Source organism: Lissotriton vulgaris, chromosome 5 (genome assembly GCF_964263255.1).
Source record: "Lissotriton vulgaris chromosome 5, aLisVul1.2, whole genome shotgun sequence".
Classification (NCBI taxonomy): domain Eukaryota; kingdom Metazoa; phylum Chordata; class Amphibia; order Caudata; family Salamandridae; genus Lissotriton; species Lissotriton vulgaris.
Genome location: NC_141693.1, coordinates 1854774709 through 1854799727, shown reverse-complemented (window position 1 = coordinate 1854799727; position 25019 = coordinate 1854774709). Strand labels below are relative to the sequence as shown.

At 45.2% G+C, this 25019-nt stretch overlaps 1 protein-coding gene across 1 annotated transcript; it reads right to left on the bottom strand.

The window, feature by feature from the left end:
* Positions 1-694: 694 nt before the first annotated feature.
* On the bottom strand, positions 695-15398 carry LOC147717529 (P43 5S RNA-binding protein-like). Its single transcript, XM_086920524.1, has 9 exons — positions 15105-15398; positions 11058-11158; positions 7065-7149; positions 6228-6316; positions 5680-5753; positions 4863-4943; positions 2784-3013; positions 2467-2520; positions 695-1384 (listed from the first exon to the last, which is right to left on the bottom strand). The coding sequence occupies exons 1-9, from the start codon at positions 15234-15236 to the stop codon at positions 1133-1135; spliced, it is 1098 nt and encodes a 365-aa protein (XP_086776650.1). The 5' UTR covers positions 15237-15398; the 3' UTR covers positions 695-1132.
* Between the last annotated feature and the right edge of the window lie 9621 nt (positions 15399-25019).

Genomic DNA, 25019 nt, shown 5'->3' with positions numbered 1-25019 from the left:
CTTGAAACCTGTTTTGCTTCGCCTCAACTATCACTTATTGAGGTAACTATGCTTTCAGTTTATTTACACATTTATTACTTCGCCAACTTTGTTGGCTGCCTTTCTCTTTGCTAGTGGTTACATTGGTTTTGTTCAAATGCTTCTGTTCTTTAGCCCCCACCCTATATATGGTCAGTTTTAGTTACACTCCACATACTTGTCACGGTGCATTTTATTTTCTGCCCTCCTCGAGTAAAGAGTTACTCCATCATGTTAGGGGTGCACCAACTTATTTTTCATACTAACTTTGAAGCCCAACATTCAGGGCCTATATCCCACCTTTGATTTGTAGTTGAGAAATTAAAACCTCACCCTCTGATTTGCTATTAGATTTTCCTACCATTCCTTGCTTGGAGTTCTATATACAAAACTATTAAAATAAATCGTCCCTTCCGACAATGTAACAAATTGTTTTGTTCTGCCCTAGCACTATACTAGGAAACTGCTTACCCCAAAATAATGTCTCCATCCGCCGAAACGGAATCTAAACCCACCAGTTCAGCTATTCTGTACCAGCCAGCAGCAGCTCACCCCCCCCCCCCAAACCCCCCACATCATCCCAGTCTGCTCACCTTATCACAACCCCCAGCCTCATCCCTGTTTTACTTCTGCTTGGAGGAAGACCTCCCAAAGAACGAGTCCATATGCCAGCAGCTGGTTAAATTGAGCCAAGCATGCTCAGCCACAGGTTTAATGTACACTCCATCTATAGAAACAAGTCCAACTGAAAGCAAACCAGATAAACACTTCACTCTGGAGGTTGTACATTCGGGAACACAAACATAACTGAACTTATGACAAAGTGCCGTACTTCACTTATTCAACAGTTTTGTAGAGTTCAGTTCACTCTGCAATAGGGCTGTGGCAAAAAAGTAAACATGAGGACTGCATTGCTCCTTCCACTAATCTAATCCAAATTAAATTAAGTGCAACTCAAAGTTAATCCACCTGGCTCTCAAAATATCCCATTAGCCACTGGTGAAAAGTGGTTTCTTGACCACAGATTATATGGTTGCCAGCGGGGCTAGGTAGAGTCTTTGTAGGTACAAGACGCTTCGCCTGTCCTACAGATCTCAGTCAGTAGAAACAGGCCTCAGAGGGCCCTTTCCGCCTTCCGACCACTCGGCAGGTAGAAGAGGTTCTCCAAATTGACTTCTGGAGCAGGGGTGGTCCGGATCTTGCGCTCGTTGAAGAGGCCGGACAGGTTACTCTCCACCTTGGTCTTGAAACGGAAGGCCAGCTTGCGATTGAAGAGGCGGCTCAGATTGTCCTCCACCATTGGTATATCATGGCTCCGGTTCTGCCAGCGCCTTTTCCAGGACTTCTTAGTACGCCGTGGCTTCAACTGAATGGGAAACAATTAGTTGCATGGAAGGCAAAGAAGCAACTGCACAGCAACATTCTTAGCAACATTGATAACCATCGCTTCAAGCAATGCTCAACCTGGGCTAACCGAGGAGGTCCCCTTTCTTCAGGAACACCTATGGGACCCAGAATTTCCCTACTCCACACAGCTCTTGCTGACAAACTAGGTTCATACTATCTGCACATGCACACCATGATCCCATTTCCTATAAAATATACTGTACATACCTCAAACCCCCACTACACATGGTTATACCTTTGAACTGATCAATCATACCAACCTGCTCATGTACAGATTCAGTGACCGCCACTTTCCAATGTGGGATTGCCACACTGCGTTTATACACTATCCTTCCATTCAGAAATAATTGTGCTACTTTCAATTTCCATCTATAGCCAAACCGTCTACTCACAGCTACAATTAAGATCAGGCCACAAAGCTATCCAGCTTCCATAGCACCCAAGCAACCCTACCACACTAACAAGCAGATCAATTTGTCATAGAAACGCAATCCCATCTATACATCCAGACTCTTAAAGCAACAGTCGATCCAACACTACAAACAACCAGTCTTCAAGTCCCAACAATAAAACTGCCCTCCAACCACTACGTGTTTAGTTAACTTCACACGCGCCAGGCTCAGATCCATCAATTGTTGCACTTTTACAGATGCATGCCCCTGGACAATACCACGTCCAGTCTTCACATTAGAAACCCCCAATGCTGGAGGCAGTGTACTAAACGCAACCCTTGCACCAAGTCACTATCCACTCCCCATCTCTAGAGCCAGAGTGCCATGCCGATGCGATGAAGGCTCACATACTCTTGCACTGCAGCCTTCCCAACTCCGGTATCTCCCAGTGACAGATTCTTATACTGACAATAGTTACTCTTCACCGTTCTAGACCCCCTCTTGTACCACATTTCCTTCAAACACCAGAGCCATTGATGGTGATAACTCTTTAGGACTCACTTTGATTCCCACAGTGACTCCAAGAGCACTAGCACTTCCCAGGGCCCATTGGTGCCTCCTGGTTATTTTAAGTGGCTATTGTACCTACCTGCAGCTTCTTCCTGTCAGGATCATGGACGACAAGATGCCGGTTCAGGCTGGCCTAGAAAAGGAAGCGCAAACGTTCAGTATTAAACAAACAGCACCTGCGGGGCGAATCATTTAAACGCTACACCCTCATCCCAAGGCAAGACCACAACAAAGGTAGTCTAAACACCCAATCTACAAACACTCTAGTAACAGAGCTCATCACCCCCAATACTGTGATGCACCACACCCAAATTGAGGAAGATCTTCAACCATACACTGCATCTCCTTATGGGGGGTGGGGCGGGGGGAGGGGTGGCAGAGTGTGCAAGGACTCACCCGCATGGCAAAGGCCTTTTCGCAGCCTGGGAAGTAGCAATGGTGCTTCAGGACCTTGAGGTGGTCTTTCTTGATGTGGTGCTCTAGGTTGAAGGCAGTGGTGAAGAAGGCCTTGCAGTCGTCGCGGGGGCACAGCAGCACAGGCTTAGCGGGAGCATGAGAGAAGCCATGGCGCCGAAGGCCATTCTGCTTCTTGAAGATCTTCCCACAGAGGAGGCAGTTGTACTCCACTGGAGGGAAGAGACCAAACATGCCTCAAGTAATGTGGAGGGAATACACCCACACCCCCTCACCCCCAACCAGGCTACACCTGGCCATCCGTCTAAAGTAGAAGACGTTCAGAAGCAAATAGTAACCAATTTCTTTTATAGATTGTGTAGGTCAACAAATACATATTACACATATAATCCAATATAAATCCCCCCCTCAAAAATCTACAGAACCTACAAGAGAAACCAAATAAAAAAATGCAGCAATCACTCACAAGTTACAGCATTTTTCTACATTAATTAGAAATTCTCCATGGTAACCAAGAAGTGAAGATTGCCAAACTAAGATTAATACAGCTAAATCCCTAGGATTAATAATTTGAAATTGCGGAGGAAAGCAGGCTTGAAATTGTATATACACAGTGAACATTGGTCTTCGGAACACCAAACAGCAGGTCAGTCAACCCGTAACGATGGAGACAAAGTCCCTCTAGGTTGATGGAAAAGAAAAAGCCAGCAGAAAGGAATGTTCAGAGGAAGGCCATACTCCCTTCCAGAACCTAAGAGACCCAACGACAGAGCCAGTCAATGCCCACGAGCAAGTGATGTTGCAGTATTTTTTGGACAGGAGTCAGATAGGGCTAGAAATAGAGAAGATTTTTATAGGGTGGAGGGGTAAGCCGATTGTATGTGGATCTGGAGTCTGGTTTTGGAGGTTGAAAAATAAAACTGCCCACTAAGATTCCAAACAAACGGAGCCAGTGACCTATAGATAGCAGCAACAGGCCTGCTTTAACAGTGGTAGTCTTCGACAGCCCAACCCACCAACAGCAAACAGCATCCACAAGGGCAGTGCTGGTATCTAAACAAGCTTCCTCCACTTATGCAGCCTTCAAGTCCATCTCTAACAAGTAGGGTTGACTGGTTAGTTAACCGCTGCAAATGTTTGCCTGCAGGTCACAAAAAGAAATGGACCCTGCTGAGATTTAAATCTGAGGGCCTCCTGAGCCGGACAGCCGCCATAGAGAAAATGTTTTGTAATAATTCTTTCCTGCGAGAGACTTACTACCCTGACAGCAACCCCATTTACCAAACTTTAGGAGCCACATGTTTGCCCTCATTAGGAACGAACACGGACCGTAGTTCCTTGTATAAGTGCTCTTCTCAGCCCTGTCCTGACGAAGACCCCAACAAGAGGACCAATTCACCATCAAACCCCAGGGGTTGAAACGTAGACAACCAACAACCCAATCACAAGCTCAAAGGACTGACTATTACGAATAATATGTACATTTGAGCTATGTTTGCATATGGGAACAATTGACCGATGTTAGGCTGGAAAGGTCCAATTCCATATATTAATAATGTGTATATGTCACTATACCTTTACCCTGTCCCTTAACCACAATTTCACCACCAATTACCTTACTCTTCCTCTTTTTTCCTTCACCACAAGAGCACTGTAAATACTGGTTGCACTACCATCAATTGAAGTAACTGTTTTGCAAGTCATTAATGCTTTGAGGTTATATTGTATTGGACGGTCATCCATTCTAGAATTAAATTAAGATTTGGGAATCATAACAAATTTAGAGTGGTTAATGCATTTACATGATCTGTTTCTGTCAAAAATGTAGCTACCACGACCGCTACTCTAGTGTACTGTAATACTGACCCAGGTTGGGTAGTTTTGCGTGGGTTACCACTAAAACTCAACGAGATTTGAATCTGGTTTACGATCCCGGAAGTGATTTTAAGAGCCCCTAGATCTGAACTCCAACAATAAATTCCACCATTCATGCAATAGCCAAAGCACAATGCATGAAGCACACCACCTCATTCTCTAGCATCCCGAAAGCGCCCGCCTTACCTGGGTGAGTCTTGAGGTGCTTCATGCGCCCGCTCCAGGAGTTGGCGACGGCCTTGCAGTCCTCAATGGGGCACGGGTACGCTAGAAAATGTGACAATAGGAATTACCTCCATTGTTCTACACCTCAATATTCAACTTAGGTCCAGCGCCGGCCGAGCCCTTCATCCAACCAATGTACAGTTGTGAGGTGCCTGTCTACAGGAGACTCCGGAAGGCGGCAGGCGTTTGGTTTGGACAGATGTAGGAATGGCCCCACAAAAACACCCAGACCATGATAGGATCATGACACCAACACCAGCTCCTCCCCACACAGTTAAGGCAACCAATGTCTTATTATATAATATCAGTATACCACTGCAATACTTACTTACAAGCCAATACAATTACCAATGTAAACAATGGCACAACGTTAAACTGTTGAGCTGTTTAAGGGGGTGCAAAATTCACGTAATTTGCTTAATGTGGAATTTGCCTTTCGAAAAATTTCATATATTTGTCAAATTCTTTCTCTAGTACTGTAGTGCAAAATGTGTCCTTGTGTCAATTTCAGACATGTGTAAACATTTAGTACTGAAAAAAGAACACAAAAGACATTTACGAACAGTTTCTGCATTCTGGCTGTTCTTGCGCTCCTGGGATGGAGGTTTGCGAATGGCGGTGTAATCATCTATCTGACATAATGGCAAAATTGCTCAAGTGTAACATGAAATTCCACCATCGTAATTGAAGGTCAAACTTGTTAATGTGTTAAGTCTCAGTCTAAGCCCTACCAAACCCCCCTTCACTGTAGGTTTACATGTGTCAGAGCCATCCCTACCAGCATGCTTCCTATGGTGAGCGTTCCTCTTGGCCGAGCTTTCAAACTTCATTTCACAGCCTTCATGCTGACACCTAGAAGAACAGAAAAAGCAAAAGCAAAGGGAATGACAACCAGACCTATAAACTAATCTCCTGGGTCTTAACCAACTGATGGTTGCACAAGACCCACACTCCAACCAAGTGGGATATCCTGCACCCTCCTCACCCTTAAGCACTGCAATTCAGTTAAATACACCTGGTCTCCCAGGAACCTGAAGGTATTGTCTGCCAGGAACGCAATAAAAAAAATGCATCACTACAACCAGCTGCCATTTTACCAGAATCAATTCTGAGGCAACGTTTTTAGCAGCTGGCAGAGTGCAAATATCCAGTGAGTCCATCATATATAGACTGGGCCACAGAGTTAAGACAGACTGGCATTGAGCCCCAGATTCAATAAACCAGGTGGTCAAGGGCCCTCAAGAAGAAATCTACCAGCCTAAGAGCTGCTGGGGCTTCAAGAAACCACAACTGACTTGTGATCAGAATATAGAAAACAGCACTCACTCAAAAGGGAATGTGACACCATGCTCCTGCAGGTGAGTCTTCAAAGCCGCTTTCTTCGCGAACATTTTCTGGCATCCAGGAGAGGTACACTAGCAGGGCAAAAAATATATGTATATCTGATCACCAAGAGCTACATTAAACTGGGTTTAACCTGAAGCCCCAAGCCAAGGCCCCCCACTTCAGAAGCTCCCAGCCAAGGCCCCCCACTTCAGAAGCTCCCAGCCAAGGCCCCCCACTTCAGAAGCTCCCAGCCAAGGCCCCCCACTTCAGAAGGCCCCAGCCAAGGCCCCCCACTTCAGAAGGCCCCAGCCAAGGCCCCCCACTTCAGAAGGCCCCAGCCAAGGCCCCCCACTTCAGAAGCCCCAGCCAAGGCCCCCTCTTCAGAAGCCCCCAGCCAAGGCCCCCTCTTCAGAAGCCCTAGCCAAGGCCCCCTCTTCAGAAGCCCTAGCCAAGGCCCCCTCTTCAGAAGCCCTAGCCAAGGCCCCCTCTTCAGAAGCCCTAGCCAAGGCCCCCTCTTCAGAAGCCCTAGCCAAGGCCCCCTCTTCAGAAGCCCTAGCCAAGGCCCCCTCTTCAGAAGCCCTAGCCAAGGCCCCCTCTTCAGAGGCTCACCAACATCGGGGGCAGGAGACAACTCATGTTAAAGCAAGGCCATTTTAGAGTTTGGCAATGAGGATGGGACAAGCACGTCCACAAAAGGCTAATTTTATGCACTGTTTTCATATGGACTATCAGTATGGGCTGCCTGAAGGACAGGACAGGCTGAGCCAAGTCAGACAGTCTCCAAATCAGATTCACAGGATAACAGGCAGATGTCCTACTTGTGAGGGTGAATGTTACCTTGTACTTCTGCGCATGGCGGCGTCTGTGCTTCTTGAGCTGTTTCGCCATGGCAAAGGCAGCTTTGCAGCCTGCATCCGAACACCTGAAACAAGAGGGGACAGGCACAGGATGAGTGAGAAGCTTCAGACTGATAGCAGCATGAGAAAGAGCCTTGCCTTCTCTTCGAGCCTTGGGATTCGCAGTGTGCATCAAGTAGTGCTAAAGATTAACTGCCGCCTTCCCAATGACCCAGGATGCTGGATACTGTTAATTGTAGCACGCTTATCAAGACTGGCGCTCTTATGATGGCAGAGTTAGAGCAGTTATTGCATATTAAGAGCTGGTTTCAGACACTGGATGTTCAGTGTATGGCACTTCATTTCGATGCATATACCCTATGGCCCAACCCTTAAACCTTATCTGATCTAATAGTAAATGGGAACCTCCCCTACTTACGCATGTAGACCCTACATTAGCTTACTATGTAATGACTAACATACAGGCAAGTCCAACAATTTCAGTCTATGCCAAGTAATACAACTGCACAGCTTAGAAAATAGCTTGTGTTTGCAGTAAGTGACCCTTGGTGTGAATCGCTGTATATGGGACAAAACTACCAATAGTTAACCCACCTCTGCCCAATCATCCGCTCGCTCCACCCTCCAAGTAGATAGGAGGATCAATCTGACATGCAAGCTCTGGCTTTCACCCAACAAGGCAGGTGTACCTAGCACTCAAGGCCCTACTTGCACTATACCAACAAAGCAACCACTAAAGCAAGATCTAGATTAGATGTTCTAGAGGCAGCAGTGGCAGAGACTGCTTCAAAAACAGCTGTTTTATGTATACAACGAAGTGAGTCTACCAGCAGCAAGCATCTTTGTAAACCCTGCCAAACGACAAAGATTCTCCAAAGCAGGGCACAGGGTTTTACATTTAGGGTTTCGGACTAAAGTTTCTATATATTGGATTCTGCAGAAACGTTTCTCTGTTCACTAGTCCTCTATGGCAAGAAATACGTGTCTTCTGGGAAAGCAAACAGCAAAGGTCTCAAAACTGCAGTCAGATGGTTAGGTGCACCTGGAACTTTATAAGGGTGATGGGATTGTTCTGGCAGACAAACAGGTCTGTCTTGGAATGGGCTGGTGGCCATCAAGATTCAAGGACTGCAATGCATTTCAAGTCAGGTGGCCAAGAGAAGCCTTCAGCAACTCTTTGGTTCTACTTGTCTTGGACACTGGAGGGTCGCTGGTGTGGCTCCTTTTTGGTAAAGATTACCATTTTACAAAGGGATCATAGATCGTGTACACAAGATCAATTTGGACCACGTGCGCCATGCTGGGTGGTGGAGTGCAACAGAAGTAGTCTGAAGAGAGCCAGAGCATCTCCAGATACTTAGGTGAATGCAATGGTACAGGGTGGAGCCCTGCAGACAAGACGCTCTTTGGAATAAGCAATTATGTGCTAGACGTATCACCTTATCTGGTCTACCACTCAGTTACTGTTTGGGTGAGGCAGGAAGATGAGCCCAGGGGCAGATCAGTAGCCCGGCATACAGTTTCCAGGCTGGGATCAAATGGACAGCAAGCAGGTCTCCTCAGGAAGCACATGTCCACTGCTCGTAGTTATAAGCATGAGCTACATTAAATCCAATTCATTTATGCCACCACTGCCAGGCTATGGTGAGATTCTGCTAGGGCAGGAGGTAAACATTACAGGGGGGGTCTAATCCTATGAACACAATGACCTTCTGCTATCTGTTGTACGTGTAGGACGCCTCCAAGTACCCAATCTAACTGTTGTATGTGGTTTACACAAAAATCCAACACAAAAGTGGTTCTGATAAAAGATTCTCATTGAACCAATCTTGACTTCATGGCAATAATGTGTTCGTCAATTTGAAGAAACAATCTAGTGAAATCTTTTCATTAAACTGCCCTTTCTTCAGGATGGTCTTTTTGGCTCTTAATGTTTGGGGACATTTCCCACCCTTATTCAGTTCTTCCCTCATCCCTTTCTTGAACTATGAACCCATCATGTTTACCCACCCATTTTCCCTTCTCATATGTGCCACGCTACCTTTCTTCCTACCATTTTTTTTAACGTTCTGGGTTGTTGAAGACATTACTACTGTAACCATCTTTTCTTTAAAAAAAAGAATTTACCTTTTCTATAATTTCATCAATTTGAGTTTTCTAACATTAAGTTTCATCAGCCTATATCAGAAGGTCTTTATTTCAAAAATACCCAAGATATAGGGACGACACTAGTCTAACCACACCCTAAGCCCTGGGACACCAGAAGCTAGCAACAGCCCTTTCCTCGATATCTGCCTAGTTACAGGAATTTAGAAAAGTCGGGACAACCATGGCATAGTAAGGCTGAGGACTCTAGCCCCACCACAGTAAGCTTTCCTGAACCATGGGATCCACGCCCAGACTGGGCTCTTGCTCTGGGGTTGAGAGGCAGTTTGCTGCTCCTTGGAAGGCACATCATCCCTAGCCCTTCATGGTGCTCTACAGCAGGCACCATAGTGGTCCCTAGGACCAGAGACCTTCACTTTTAGGGAAAGCATAAAGCATTATGCCCCGAAACGGACACGGAGGTCCGCGATGCAGTATCGGATGACCATTCCTAGGTTTTCCCGTTCTTGCAGGGGTGGCCGCTCTTTCCAAGTGTTAGCGCCCCACTTATGGAACGGTCTCCCCATTGCCCTTAGACAACTGACCGAGGCGAGTTCAGGAGGAAGTTAAAGACCTGGCTATTTCGATAATATTTAACAAGGGGTGGTGATGGACAGTTTCTGAATTAAGCAGAATACTCTCACCCAGTCAAGAGATCAGGGCTAGATCCAACACCGTTTTTTAGCTCACTGCACCATCCCAGCTCAGAACCTGGCTATATGCAAATTAGTCTGTTCCTGTCCCAGTGCATGATGGGATCAGGGCAAACCAAACTACCAAGCCAATTCTTACACTGGGAAGGAAACAAGCTTCCGGGGACCGGTTTCTGGCATTTCAGCCGTCGTCGGCCCTGCTTGCTTGAATCCTGATGGTGCAATGAGCAAGGGACTCACATCTGAGTATACCCTTCCACGCTTAGGGTGGACAAAATATTTAACAAGGGGTGGTGATGGACAGAGTTTCTGAATTAAGCAGAATACTCTCACCCAGTCAAGAGATCAGGGCTAGATCCAACACCGTTTTTTAGCTCACTGCACCATCCCAGCTCAGGATTCAAGCAAGCCGGGCCAAAGACGGCTGAAATGCCAGAAACCGGTCCCCGGTAGCTTGTCTCCTTTCTGGTGAAGAATTGGCTTGGTAGTTTAGTCTGCCCTGTACCCATGATGCACTGGGCCAGGGACAGACTGATTTGCATATAGCCAGGTTCTGAGCTGGGGTGGTGTAGTGAGATAAATAACGGTGATGGATCAAGCCCTGATCTTTGTACTGGGTAAGAGTGGTCTGCTTAATTCAGACACTCTGTTCATCACCACCCCCTTTTCTGAATCATTATTTCGATAATAAGCACTAATCCTGGAGCAGTGCTTTTCTGCCTGTTTTCAGTGGTTATTGGCGCCGGGACACTCCATGGAGTAGCTGTGCCCTCTATAAATACCCAATTCCAATTACGTAAAGTTAGCAGAGGAGAAACTTCAACAGAAGGGACAAACGTGACACGGGTCAGGAGCGGCTACATGTGGCCGACAGCACAGTCACAGGTACAAACCGTTTAGCCGAGCAGGGAGGATTTTAGTGGTTGAGACTTAACTTGGAAACCTGTACACCAGTTTATTTTTACTTGGGTAGAAGAACACTTGCCAAAAACTCTACCTGGGACCCAGTCCTCTTGTTAGCTGAACAAGGAGCTTGAAGGACTGAAAGGTTGCAGCAGTGACCCCTCAACTTATGCATAAGAAGTGTACTAAGCATTCCACATATCCCTTCCTCACCCACTGGTGCACCCATCTTCAGCTTAACCCAAGGGTCTTGCGCCCAGCCACCAACTCACCTGAAATTCCTCTGGCCAGCATGGTTGGCCAAGTGCTGCCTGAGGTGGTCCTTGCGGGTGAAGCTCTTGTCACAGTCCGGGCGGTCACACCGGAGAGGTTTCTACATGTAGAGAGAAGAGCAGGTGATCTTGGCATTAACAATCTAGAAGAACTGATCACTGATTTATGGTAGAATGCCTGCAGTACCCAGTCCAAGGCCTATCGATTGCAGCTATACAGTTAACATGCCCCCTAATTGGAAGGGAGGGAGCCAGTTCTGAATCAGTTTCTACTGTGCTTACATGGATACAAAGCCACATTCCTATGATTTTTGCAACCCCTTACATTCACTACTTAAATCAAAAAATCCTATCAAAAGTAGGGATGCCGAGGGGGCAACGCTGAGGATTTACAAGACCAAGACCGATATTGTTCGACCAGTGCTCCCAACATCTGGAGTTTTCAACTAAAAAAGGTTCATAAAAGAGTTACGAGACAATTGGTGTGATAGCTTAAAAAGAGCAAAGCGTTTTGCAGGAGTGTATTAGTAAGGGGTACCTTACTAATTTCAACAGTTACTACAATGATAACTTTATCCAGCTGCTATGTCCAGGTGCCCTGGGTCTACTATGTCCAGGTGCCCTGGGTCTTCCATATTCACAACACGTGGGAAGAATCCACAAGATCATGAGGAGGGAGATAAAGCAGCCAATGACTTCAAACAAACCCATTTAATTCCTTTGTCTAAACTTATAGTGCCTTATAAGAAGCATAGGGTATTTAGTGCTTAAGGATCCTCTGGCTAAGAGGGCTGCTGGGCAGAGGCGTAGAGGAACCTCCCCAACCACTTCTCAACTTGGGCCCCGGCCCACCGAGGAAGCAAAGGTGCTCCATTTTCATTCAGAGCCGTAGCCTGTGCTCCAGGGTCAGGCAGGCCGCATCCATGAACTGAGAAAACAGACTGTTTGCACTGCTCAGACCTCTGCTCAGGAAGCCCGCCTTCAGAGCGAGCCTTTTGTGGAATGTGGGCGTGTGGGGCAGGCACGTGGCCTGCGGGCATCCTAGTACAAGCCTCCACTGCCTCTCAGACCTGTGAGCAGGTACCCATTGCTCTCCTGTGCACCACAACACTCTGCACCAACCTCAGAGTAGATTGACTTTAAGTACCAGACTTCACCCTTCAGTTACGTGGCGGCGGGTGGATCCGATTGGTCAAGTACATATGGACTGGCTTCTGCAAATCCAGGACCTGCCCAAGACCTGTGGGCACCGGTCCAAGACACCAGTGAGGACCAATCCAAGACCTGTGGGCACAGCTCCTAACCAACACGTTAGGAGCCCGGGCCTACCACCACAGAGACAGGTGCAAGGGAGTAGTGACCAATCTGTGCTCCAGTAGGGGGGGGCGGATCTGCAGGATCAAGGAGCAGTCATCAGGGGTAACAAGCACTATATAAATACAAACCTTTTCCCCCCTATCCTTCTGCATCCAAATAATTGAGTAACCTATCCACCACTTAAATCACTTTCATATTTCACTATACTAATTAGTGAGTAGCGTGCTACTTGCCGAAAAAGCGATTTGACGCCTTGTCAGTGGTAGTAAGTGCTATATAAATGCAATTACAATACAATATAATCACTACTAACCCCATCTGTCCCTGATACCTCTGAACCAGCAGGTCACCTTAGAGTTGTGCATCGAGCCCTTAACGAATGAAGTTGTTAGGCACAAACTGGTGGAAATTCCCATGGACCGAGGTAATTTCACTTCAGAAGCTACTCAACAATTTTGTTTTTTAGGTTCTACCCAGCCTGCAAGAATCAAAAGTGGATGTCTGTCCATCCATCTCGTGGGTACACATGACTCACTTAACTCCAAATGAACAGGCACAGAGTTCCAGTGGCAGGCTTTAAGTATTGCAAACCAGAATTGTCATCCCAGCTGTCAAAACACTAACACCCACAATGCATCATTTGTTGCAGAAAGGTCCATGACTGAAACATGGTGGTCAAAGCCGACTACAAGGAGTATTTCTCATTTACCCCTGTGAAAGGCTCCTAGCTACTCCACTCCCTACTTTTAATATAAAGGGTGGTTCGTACCTACAACCTCCAAGCTGCAGCTTTATCAGAAAGAACAACCTAATAACTAGTTTCTACCAATCTAATTTTCTTATCCCCAGGCATGTTTTACTCTGCGTGAGCTCTTCAAATAAGCACAGGTGGATCATGGACCACACTGACCAGAATGCTCTGCGGGGGCCACTGAGCCGTGTTTTACCAGAAACCCACAGCTGAAGCATATTGGCGACGGCAAGGCCCGTTCAGGCACACGGGGTTTGTGTTTGTAAGTAGCACATCTCATTTCTAAATTGCGGGTGATGAGCGGTCACTAACTTGAGGCAATCCTGACAACTAGTTATACCTTTAGTCTTGCGCGCGCACATCTCTCCCCCCCCCCACCCCCAACAAATACAGATCGCGTAAAGCAGCTATTGCTGCAGTGGGTTATAAGGCACCTCGAGCCAGTCACGTGTTTATATCCAACATCAGTTTATGTATTCGAAGGGGAGGGGTGGGGGAGAGGAGATGGTTATTCATTGGATTAAGAGTAGTTTATAAGTAGGACTGTTTAGTTTTGATTCTGAGCGAGCGGTATATCACAACTATGTGCAGAATGGTTAGTCCACATTATTGAGAGGGCAGCGCTGGGCCTACGGCGAATATGTTGGTACAGTAGTTTGGGGCAATTGGTTAATGTGAAGCGATTTGGATACGTAAATGTTGATTGCACAGTAAGCGTACCTGACTCGTGATGTAAAACAATAAAATAGTTTTTTTTTTTTAAACCCGTTTCTGTATTCGAACACAGTAAAAACAACCCACTGAAAGTGCTGATTCTAAGGTGTGGTGGTAGATTGGCGTGTTCATCACATGCTGTTGATATCCAAGCCACGGTTCAAGGTCAACTCAGGCCATCTTTCCAGAGGGACTGACTGGTATTGAATTGAGGGATAGCAAAACCAGTTACCCTACAAATTGTGAGCCCCGCATTTCTTGAATGGACCTCCTTGTATCCCCAGGGCCGAAGTGCACTTTCAAAAAATTAAAGAAACAGGTTTTGCGCAGGGGGGGGGGGGGAGGTGTGATCAAAAGCGCAGCGAAAACGATCTATATTATGTCATTTCTTGGGACTTTTACGTCAAGTAACTATATAGAAAATAATGCACTATCGTACGTCATGAAACCGTTTAGTTAATTAATGCACTGTAGAGTTCGGTGTGCGTAAAGAAAGCTACAGAACTGAAGGCTGGTTGGTGAAATGGATAAGAACTTTTGCTTGTTTAGTGCTACAAAGGGACAAAAAGTACTGAACGTTCAAGTCATTATTTTAAACTAGCATTACACCCATTTTAAAAGATAGGCTGCTACAAAATGTGCAAAAAAGCCTTAAGATAATAAAAGTGCTTGCAAAACATACGTTTTAGTATTACCTAGACCGTACGCGTGCATTTTTTTTAGCTCTTTAAAAAATCTTTAAAACACACTTCAGCTGGTTACTCCCTTGCAGTACCACTCAAAAATAATAAGGGTCATGAAGCTTCAAGGGATTCAGTTAATAAACCAATACTGGCTTCCAAGCGCCCTTTACGTCTCCAGAGTGAAGGATTGATCACATTTACCTTTCTTTCAGGAAGCAGGTTCCGCTCATTTAGCTGCCTACCCATCCCCCGGCTTCACAGCAAATGAGTCTTACACTCCAGTTGGAGCACTTTAACCGACTGAATTTGCCCCCCTCACAGGAATGTTGAGTTTCAACAAAAAGCAAGGGGACTGCTTTAATTAAAAAAGATTAAAAATCTAGGCCCTCTGATCCCGCCCACTTTGACCACTGCTTTGTACCGCACCATCCCATGCTCTCTGCATCCATCACTGCCTTCCCCGCTCATGGAGGGAGGGGCAGATGAAGCATGCAGGGTGTGGGGAGCTGGACTGGGCCTCCACTCCTCGCCTCCTCCACGGCAGTACCGGCCTTGACCCCGGGCGGGACGCACCGCCCTTACCTCCCCGCTGTGAGTGCACACGTGCTCCTTGAGCCTCCAGCCCTTGCTGAACGCCGCCCCGCAGTCCTTCACGGGGCAGCTCATCTTCTTGGCAGGGGCAGCCTCCCAGGGGGCAGCCACTCCCGACATCATAGTCGCAGACCTCAGCGGGCCTCTCCACAGACACTGCTCGGTGGTTTCACACGCAGCTTCTTTGCTACCGCTCTCTTTGTAGTTCAAACTCTTCACTTTCAGCCCGGGCGGGGGGCGCGTTACCAGCTTGATATACACCTGGCTCAGTTGAGTCCCGCCCCCTTCATTAACAACACCCGGGGGCGGCGCACTTGTGAGTAATATGGCGCGAGGCAACACCTGAACCACTGCACGTGCTCCCCAGTCCAGAGCCCTCTCCGCCCGCATGTCGCGAGCTGAAGAAGCTCGCCCAGTGCTTTGCAAACTCCCAGCTCTGAGGGCGCGCGCAGCAGCGGTCAAGGGTGTGCAAGCGGGGCCCTCACTTTTAAAAGTTCCATGCGTGGGCAGCTGCTTCAGTACAGGGTTTTTTAATTGCATTTCGGGCTTTTTTTAGTTCTACTTATCCTCTTATAATAACGACGACTTCAATTCCTTCTTGATTGCAAAGATAAACCCGGACTTGTCGGGCTACTCTGGTTTGGAGCTCGGACGTTCTGTGGTTCGAGTTTATGAAATTGCCATTAGGGCGGTTTATGGCTCTGTAATGGCCCCGTGAGATGATGTGTGGGTCTTTAACTTGGTATATGGCGCAGCACTGGATCATGAGATGGGCTATGCTGGACTATGGCTCTGTTTTTGTGCATGGAGCAGCAGTCGAAGTGCATAAGAAAGTGTTGGAGCTGTGATTCTGAATGCAGTGGGGGCGAAGTCAACGGTGTGGCTAAAAAAATATTTTCTGTAATTGTTTTTGGGCTTTCACCGTCCGGTTATATAAAATAACGTGCAGCTTAAATGAAATATACATTTAAAAAAAGTTGTTCACTCATTGGGAATAGCACTATAGTACAGTATGAAACCTCTGGTAGTTAATTGCACTGCAGAGGTCTGTGCGTAACCAGAGAGTCACAAAATTACAACTGGATTGTTGTAATGGAGAATAGTAACTTGTGTATTTTTAGTGCTACAAGGTCATAGCCTGTGATAGGAAACACTGTGAATATGTAAATCATTTTCAACTTGCATTACACACAGTATAGGATAGACTGCTACAAAAGGGGCAACAAAGGTTAAAGATAAAATGGTGCTTCCAAAATATAGATTTTAGTAATACCCAGAGCGTAGTAATGCAATTTGTTTTACAATACTATCCCTTCAACACCTACAGGGTTAGTAAACACTATATGAATTCAATTAAAATTAAAAGCACACACTTCACAGTGCAGTTGGTAACTCTTCGCACTGCCATGAATGAATGAATGAATGAATGAATGAATGAATGAAAATTTATAACGCGCAACTAAAACCCGAAGGCATCAAGGCGCCTATAAAATAAATCATAAAAGGCAGAGGCAAAACTACGGGTATGCTTTGGCAAATAGCAGTGACTTCAAAGCTTTCCTAAAGGACTGAAGAGTGGGAAGGGCCTTAATTTCAACGGGAAGAGCATTCCACATTTTTGGTGCCACTGTGGAAAAAGCTCTGCCACCCCATTTGGCTCTGCGAATGCGTGGTACAGATAGCAAAGATTTGTTGGCGGAGCACAGATTCCTCGAGGGGCTATAGGGGGCCATAAGAGCCCCAATCCCCACTGACCTATTCTCGCTAGGGCGCCAAAGGTAAGGCGCGGGATTTTAAAAGAAATCCTGTCCTCAACAAGTAGCCAATGCAACGCCTTCCTAGCGTAGGTGGCCGACGCACGTTTGGGTAGATCCTTGGCTGCCGCGTTTTGGACCATTTGAAGGCGCTGCAGCAGCCCCCTACCGAGTCCTGCATACAGCGCATTGCAATAGTCAAGTCGGGAGCCTATAAGAGCAACCACGACTTGCTTTCTGGCCTGCTGGGATAAGTAGTGTTTGATTCTCCTCAAGATGTAAATTATGCACCAACAGGTAGAGAATGTTCTGTTCACCTGCTGATGCATATTGAGGGTAGGATCAATCAGGACTCCTAGGGTTTTTGCCAGAACGGTGGGTACCGGACATGCTCCCAATGAAGCAGGCCACCAATTTGCCGACCAGATGTCCTCCTTTCCCCCAAACACCAGAATCTCCGTCTTCTCCCCGTTCAGTTTTAATGAATTGTAAGTCATCCATTTTGCGACTGCCTCTAAACAAGATGTAAAATTGGAGGCAGCCTTGTTAATGGGCTGGGAGAGGGAGACCAGGATCTGGGTGTCATTGGCGTAGGAAACTATCTCCATCCCAAAAGATCTTATCAGTCTGGCAAGTGGGGTCACATAGATGTTAAAGAGGGTCGGACTTAATTCCGACCCTTGGGGGACCCCACATTGCACAGACCGGGATGGAGACAGAAACTCCCCCAGCATCACTCTCTGTTCCCTCTGGTCTAGGAAGGAGGTCAGCAGATCAAGAGCGGACCCCTCCACTCCAATCTCCCTCAGGCGAGATGTTAACACCGATGGAGAGAGGGTATCAAACGCAGCAGTGAGATCTAGCAGGATGAGGAGGGTGGTCTGGCCCCTATCAGCTCGAGTGCGGATATTATCCAGCACAATGGTAAGGGCTGACTCAGTGCTATGCTCCCTCCTAAATCCGTGCTGTGAATGATCTGACAGGCCAGAGTTCTCCAGAAAGGCCGCAAGGTGCTTATTAAGATGTGTTTCCAGCATCTTTGTGGCAGCAGGGAGCTGCGAAATGGGGCGAAAGTTTTTAAAAACCCAGGGTCAAGTGTTGGCTTCTTAAGTAATGGTTTCACCACAGCCCTTTTCCATTGCTGAGGGAAGGTACCAAACCTCATTGCCCCATTCATGATCTCCAAGAGGGGAGGTAAAAGGGTCTTCTTACACTGCTTGAGAAGCGTGAGAGGACAGGGATCTAAGGGGGAGCCTGATCTAGTCTTAGAAAGGAGGTCCTCTAGTTCCTGAGATACAAGGGGAGGAAAAGATGCCAAGCGTCCCTAAGGAGCAACCTCCACCGTGGATAGAACAAACTCAACGGAACCAGAGGAATCCCCAATTTCAGCCTTCTGAAGCTCTAATGCCGAATACAGATCAGCAATCTTTGCCTGGAAGAAAGAGGCAATGCTGTTACACAACAGCTGAGAGCAAATAACCGGATCAGGAACCTGCAGGGTATTCAGACAATCCACAATCTTAAAAAGCTCTTTCGGGGAGGTGAGTGAGATGGTACAAGCGGTAAAGTATTGTTGCTTAGCTCTTATTATCTCCGCCTTATAGCCCCTCAATAAGGTTTTGTGGGCCTCTTTTTCCCTCAAGTCCCAACTGGTCAACCAGAGACGCTCCTGCCTCCTAACTCCCTGCCTGAGGAGTCTTAAAGACTCTGAGAACCAGGGAGCCGACGGCTTTTTCCTGGCCGAGCATCGTAAACGGACCGGAGCAAATTCATCTAGAGCCACAGTGACAGCCTTCTCAAACTGCGAGACTGAGAGACATATGTCTACCTCCTGAGAGATTGTCATAATGGGAATCATAGGGGCCAGCAGGTTGTTTGAGATGTTCTTAAGATTTCACCTAGCTACCCTCTTACTTGGAATCCTTTCCAAACTGTCCAGAGTAGTACATGCCAATTCTATTGGCACCGCAAAGTGGTCGGACCATGAGAGGGGGAAAGGGGTACTAACTATCAACCTTTCATCATTAGAAAAGATTGAATATATCTTTCCATTCCGCAAAAAAAAATCCCGCATACCATCACTCCGCATTTTTAAGTCCGCAAAAACCATTACTCCTCAAGCCATAATTCCGCAAATTTTCACAATGCATATGACTTCACTCCGCATGCAATTATAACGCAAATGCATGTGTGGTGAAGTCATATACTTTGTAAAAGTACTTTATCTTTAAAGATATATATATAAATATTTATATATATACATATATATATATATATATATATATATATATATATATATACACACACACATATATATATATTTTTAAATAAAACGAAGAATTATGTCTTTAAAATTACATTATATTTAGAACTATATTAATAATACACACACACACATATATATGTATATATATACATATATATATACATATATATATATATATATATATATATATATATATATATATATATATATATATATATAAACCCTAAAAACTAATTCCACCCTAGTCCCTTTAAATACCCCAGCACCCTTAAACACTAACCCATCCTGACCCTAAAAATACCCCTGTGCCCCAAAACAACCCCTGAACCCTAAAAATACCCCTGTACCCCAAAACCCAAACCTATCCCTGAACCCTAAAAATACCCCTGTTCCCCAAAACCCAAAACAACCCCTGAATCCTAAAAATACCCCTGTACCCCAAAACCCAAAACAACCTCTGAACCCTAAAAATACCCCTGTACCCCAAAACCCAAAACAACCCCTGAACCCTAAAAATACCCCTGTACCCCAAAACCCAAACCTACCCCTGAACCCTAAAAATACACCTGTACCCCAAAACCCAAAACAACCCCTGAATCCTAAAAATACCCCTGTACCCCAAAACCCAAACATACCCCTGAACCCTAAAAATATCCCTGTACCCCAAAACAAAAAACAACCCCTGAACCCTAAAAATACCCCTGTACCCCAAACCCCAAAACAACCTCTGAACCCTAAAAATACCCCTGTACCCCAAAACCCAAAACAACCCCTGAACCCTAAAAATACCCCTGTACCCCAAAACCCAAAACAACCTCTGAACCCTAAAAATACCCCTGTACCCCAAAACGCAAACCTACCCCTGAACCCTAAAAATACCCCTGTACCCCAAAACGCAAACCTACCCCTGAACCCTAAAAATACCCCTGTACCCCTTAACCCTTAAATACCCATGCACCCCATAACCCAAACCCACCCTTAAAATACCCCTGAACCCAAACAAAACCCCATATACTTACCTTACAACTTACCTTAAAACATATACTTTTACCAATCATGCTTTTACAATGATTTTCGTCATAAAAGCATGCGAGATAAAAGCATATAATATATAAAGGCATGCGGTATGAAAAAATGCGGAGTAAAGGTACCTGCGTACTAATGGTATGAGGAGTGAAAGTATGCGGAGTAAAAAATGCGGAGTGATGGTATTTTACCGCTGAGATTCCGCCAAGCGTATGACCCGCCTGGTGGGTAGCACCCCTCACCAGTTGGTTCAGCCCACAGGCGGACATAGCATCGATCAGGGAGAAGGTGTCACTGGACTCCATGTTCTCCAGATGGTAATTCAGTTCTCCCAGAACGGTAAAATGCTCACAGCCAAAATACGGTTCAAGAATGTTAAGCATATTTTGTGCAAACTCCATTCTAGACCCAGGGGGCGGTAAATAAGGACACCAGTAAACGGAAGCTCAAAAGAACCTTTCAAGGAAAAATGTAGAACTTGAACATCATCCTTAGGGTCAGAAAGCGGTGTAGTGTGGCACAGGATACTATCCCTGTATAGGATACCTAGACCTCCTCCTATACGACCTGTCCTATCCAGCCTAGCGAAGAAGTAGCCTTCCGGAACTGCTTCCACCAGGTCTGGACCCGAGGAATCTTTCGCCCATGTTTTTGCCACTCAAAAAGAATACACCTTTGTCATTACAAAGCTTTGAGTGATTAGATCAATTAAAGCCAGGACCCGCTCCAAAGTACCCTTTATATTTGCAAATTACTGTTTACATTTGCAGATCAACTTGTAACTAACATTTGCATTTCTTTCAGGCAGCAGGCACCCTGGCAGGAAGGCTTGTTTAGCTGTCTGCCCAGCTTTGGTTTCACAGCTCAGGAGACTCACTGAATGACACTTTAGCTGAAGCATTTAAATTGTTGGTGTCTTTCTTACAAAAAGTAGGGGAACAGTATTTCATAAATCAAAAAAGTATGGGCACGTCGTGACCCTCCAATTCCGCCCCTTTTTACTACTGGTATGGAGCCATGTTTGATTCTGAAAAAAATCGTGATAGCATTCGGCTATAATGACCCAAAACAATGACGTGTGTCTCCCAAATAGACTACGAGGTGGTATGTGTCTCCGTAATGAGCCATGCGTTCTATGGGGTCAAATGTGACTTATGGCCTGTGGGTGAAGCTTTTTTGTAAACAACAAATTTTTTACATTTTAAAAAAAAAAAGCTGACAAAATACAAATAAACCACCAGTCACAGACCTTGATTCACCAACTTACCTCTCTAAAAAACACTAAAAGAGTCACGCTGTATCCAAGAGAAACAAAAACATACACCCACACATAACACTCTATTCAGGTAATTTAGAAAGTGCACAGAGGCACGGAGTGCATTAATTCACAATGGCTTGCATGTTGTTCATTATGGTCTTTGGGTAAAGAAGTGGCTCTTTAATGTCCCATGTTGTGGTATAAAACATTCTTTGGGTAGAATGCGTGTTGTGGGATGTTACGTGACTTTATAATGCCACAGGGTGTGGCTTGTAGTCCTACAATGGCCAACGGTGTTGCTGTGTCGATATAATGGTATGTGCAGTGGTAAGAACCTCAGTAATGACCCTAGGAGTGGTATGTGGCTCTATAATGCTCTTGGGGTGGTATGCAGCTATTACTGGATGCATAAGGTGATGTGATTCTGTAATAGTCCATATAGTAGTATGTGATTGCAAAATGACCATCGAACCGTGTATATGGCTTTCTAACTGCTCTTTGCGTTGTATGTGGCTCTGGTGTGGTCTGCAGCTCTATAATGCCTGTGAGATGATGATGGCCATAGTGTAGTGTGTAGTTGTGCAATGGTCCCTGGTATGGTATTGTCATATATTAGCCCATGGGATGAAGTATCATTATTTTATGTCCCATGGATAATATGGAGGTCTGTAAAGACGTATTATAGAGGGATGTGATATGGGCAAGTGTTATTAGCTCTATAATGGTCTCCATGGTGGGATACATGGCTCTGTAATCATCCCAGCGGTTGTATGTGGTTCAGCAAGGGACAATGATGTGATATATGGCAATTCATTTGCTCTCAGGATGCCATAGCTACCACAAAGCCACAAATCATGTTTGACACCTTTAAGTCTGATATGGGCCGGACTGGGAATCGAAACCGTCCCTGGCAAACTGCTCGGCCGCCCCCCACCCCAACCCACGGTGTTGGGGGTGGCAGTGCATCCGAGCTGTTTACTAGGGCTGGTTTCGGATGATTTTGTTACACAGTGCCAATATTGCCGGCCCTTAACAAAAACGGCCCCCCAGGGGCCCAAAACCGGACTTCACCCTGACGGCCCACCGGGGAAACGCCTGGTGCCAGCTACTGTTATGTTATGTAAAATATTTGTAAAGCGCGACTACCACCTGCCGGTTTCTTGGCGCTATGAACATCTGAGGACAGAACGGCGGGGAACTCAGTTGTGTGCTTTACGAAACAGATGAGTTTTGAGAAGGGACCTAAAAAGAGGGTAAGAAACAGTGAGCCTAAATTCTAAAGGTAGTCCATTCCAAAAGGAAGGGGCCAAGAAGGAGAATCTGAGCCCACCATGTTTCTTGCACTTAAAAGCGGGGATATTAAGTAGGGCAAGGTGGGAAGAACGAAGTTTGCGGGAGCTACTACAAACAAAACTCTGTTCTGGGGCTTGTAGTGTTGATTTTACTATTATTGTTTGTAAGAAATTGGAATATTATTTGTGGTGGGTGACACTGACTACCCACCTCAAGGAACAATCACAGCCCTTGCCAAGGTGAACCCTCAAAGTCACTAAATTAAACCGAGCTCAACCCCCTGGTAGGCATCGTACAGAGTAGACAAGCTTATCTTAGGGCAATGTGTAAATTATTTATGTAGCACCCAAACAGTATTAAAGTCAAAATGTAAAACAAGAAAACTCCCCAAGCGAACAAGAAAAATAAAATAAAATTTGATTAACAAAATTACATAAAAATAACAAAAGTTCAATAATGAGAATGTAAGGTATGGATTTTTAAAGTTTTAAGTAGAAATTGCACCAAAAAGCACAAAGTGCCAAAGATAGTCAATGATCGTGGTAGACCAGAACCTAGGCCTTATTTGAGGCTGACTGGGATGAGCTACAGGTCAGATACACCAACCAGATTCATCCCGGTAAACATTTTATTTTCTAACTTAGTCTGTTAAGTCACATTTTTTGACCAGGACTTCGAAAAACCCCCACAGCCTCAGGTGAGACATTTAGAGACTCACAGGATGTAAGGCAGAGACCAACAGCAGGGCCCAGTCCAAATCCAGTGGTCACTGGTCAGCAGGGCATTTCAGTTTCAGTTTAAAATCACGTTTATTTGGACCATTGGTCCTCAAACATTACATATAATCGTTAAAATACATCTAAAATTACACATCCTCAAATACATTAAAACACATATTAAAACACACATTATTATAAAACCCTCCATCAATTATATCAGGGTAAATGTTAAGAACTAATTAAGATAAAGAAATAAAAAATGCCTTCACTCTTACTGCCTATGTCCTATTTTTAATCTCATATTTCCTAAATATCGGTCTTAAAAACGTAATTCGAATATCGAGAAACTTCTGGCAATCCATTAACATATGTAACAGGTCACATGAGGTGCCTAAAGTGCAAGTACAGCTTCCTGTCTTATCATTCATTAAGCGTTTTACCACATTATTTACATAACAAGGGTTCACACCAATTCTTACCGTTAGAACCTCTCTTCGTAAATGACAATCAGGTAACCTGTCAATGTAGGGGAAGCATTGTTCGTTTTTCCATGCAGCAGTCATAAACTGTACTGACATTTTATTTGAAAGATAGTTTTGGTCCTGTGCCTACGATATTGCTTTCCCCTGCATCCTAAGTACCTTCTTATCAATATTAATCATATAAGTAATGGGGCACAATTTAACCTTCATCAGACAACACAGCTTCGTCATGATAGCTCTAGTTTCTCTCGCCCATTTTAATTCACTATTCTGGATTTCATTTTTACACCATTGTGATATTTTACTCTTAGGCGTTGTCAGAAGCGAAGTAGGGACATACCAGCTAAAATACTCCATAATGTCAATCCCAGTTCGATCATACATCCTGGACCATTGACGACAGAGGAAGAGTGAATAGGTTTTTAAAATGTTTACCTTCCTCAACATCCCAACTCTCTTTGCCGCTCAGCTATAGCGATTCAGCGCCATACAGAAATTGCGGGGGTACCATGGCCGAATATGCTTTTAAAACTAGTCTATCTGACATCACACCATAAGCTTTATTGAATAGTTTCAGTCCGCTAATCGATGCTGATGTTCTTAATTTTTACGCATCTAGGTGGGTATGTCATTTCAAACTTTTTTCTAGCCACATTCCCAAATACCAATATTCTGTAACCGTTTCAACTTTCTCAGCCCCCAAAAACCATGTAAACCCAACTTTCCTCCGTCCAAAGCTCAAGGTTTTAGTTTTGTCCATATTTACAACAAGTTCTTTCTTGAAGCAATAATCATTAAATATATTTAGTTTCCTTTGCAGGCCTATTTCGGTTTGATCCATGATCACAAGATCATCTGCATGGAGCAAACAAGCCATATTCTTACCATCTTGTTTCGGGCTTGCTCCATTTATGTTCCCTAAGGTCAACTGCAGATCTGTTAAGAACAGAGAAAAAGCAGGGGGGCCAATACACATCCCTGCTGCAGCCCGTTACCAATCTCAATCTTCTCAGACAAACTTCCATCTGTATCTAAGATTATCTTGGCCCAGTTCTTTGTATGGAGCATTTGTATCCGGCATAACAAATCCTTTGGGATACCATATCTA

Excerpts from the sequence above, each read along its gene's own strand:
- LOC147717529 (XM_086920524.1), bottom strand. The coding sequence starts at position 15,236 with ATGATGTCGGGAGTGGCTGCCCCCTGGGAGGCTGCCCCTGCCAAGAAG. Across the intron at positions 11,159-15,104 it reads TGTGCACTCACAGCGGGGAG|AAACCTCTCCGGTGTGACCG; the intron begins GTAAGGGCGGTG and ends CTCTACATGTAG. Across the intron at positions 4,944-5,679 it reads TCACCATAGGAAGCATGCTG|CGTACCCGTGCCCCATTGAG; the intron begins GTAGGGATGGCT and ends CACATTTTCTAG.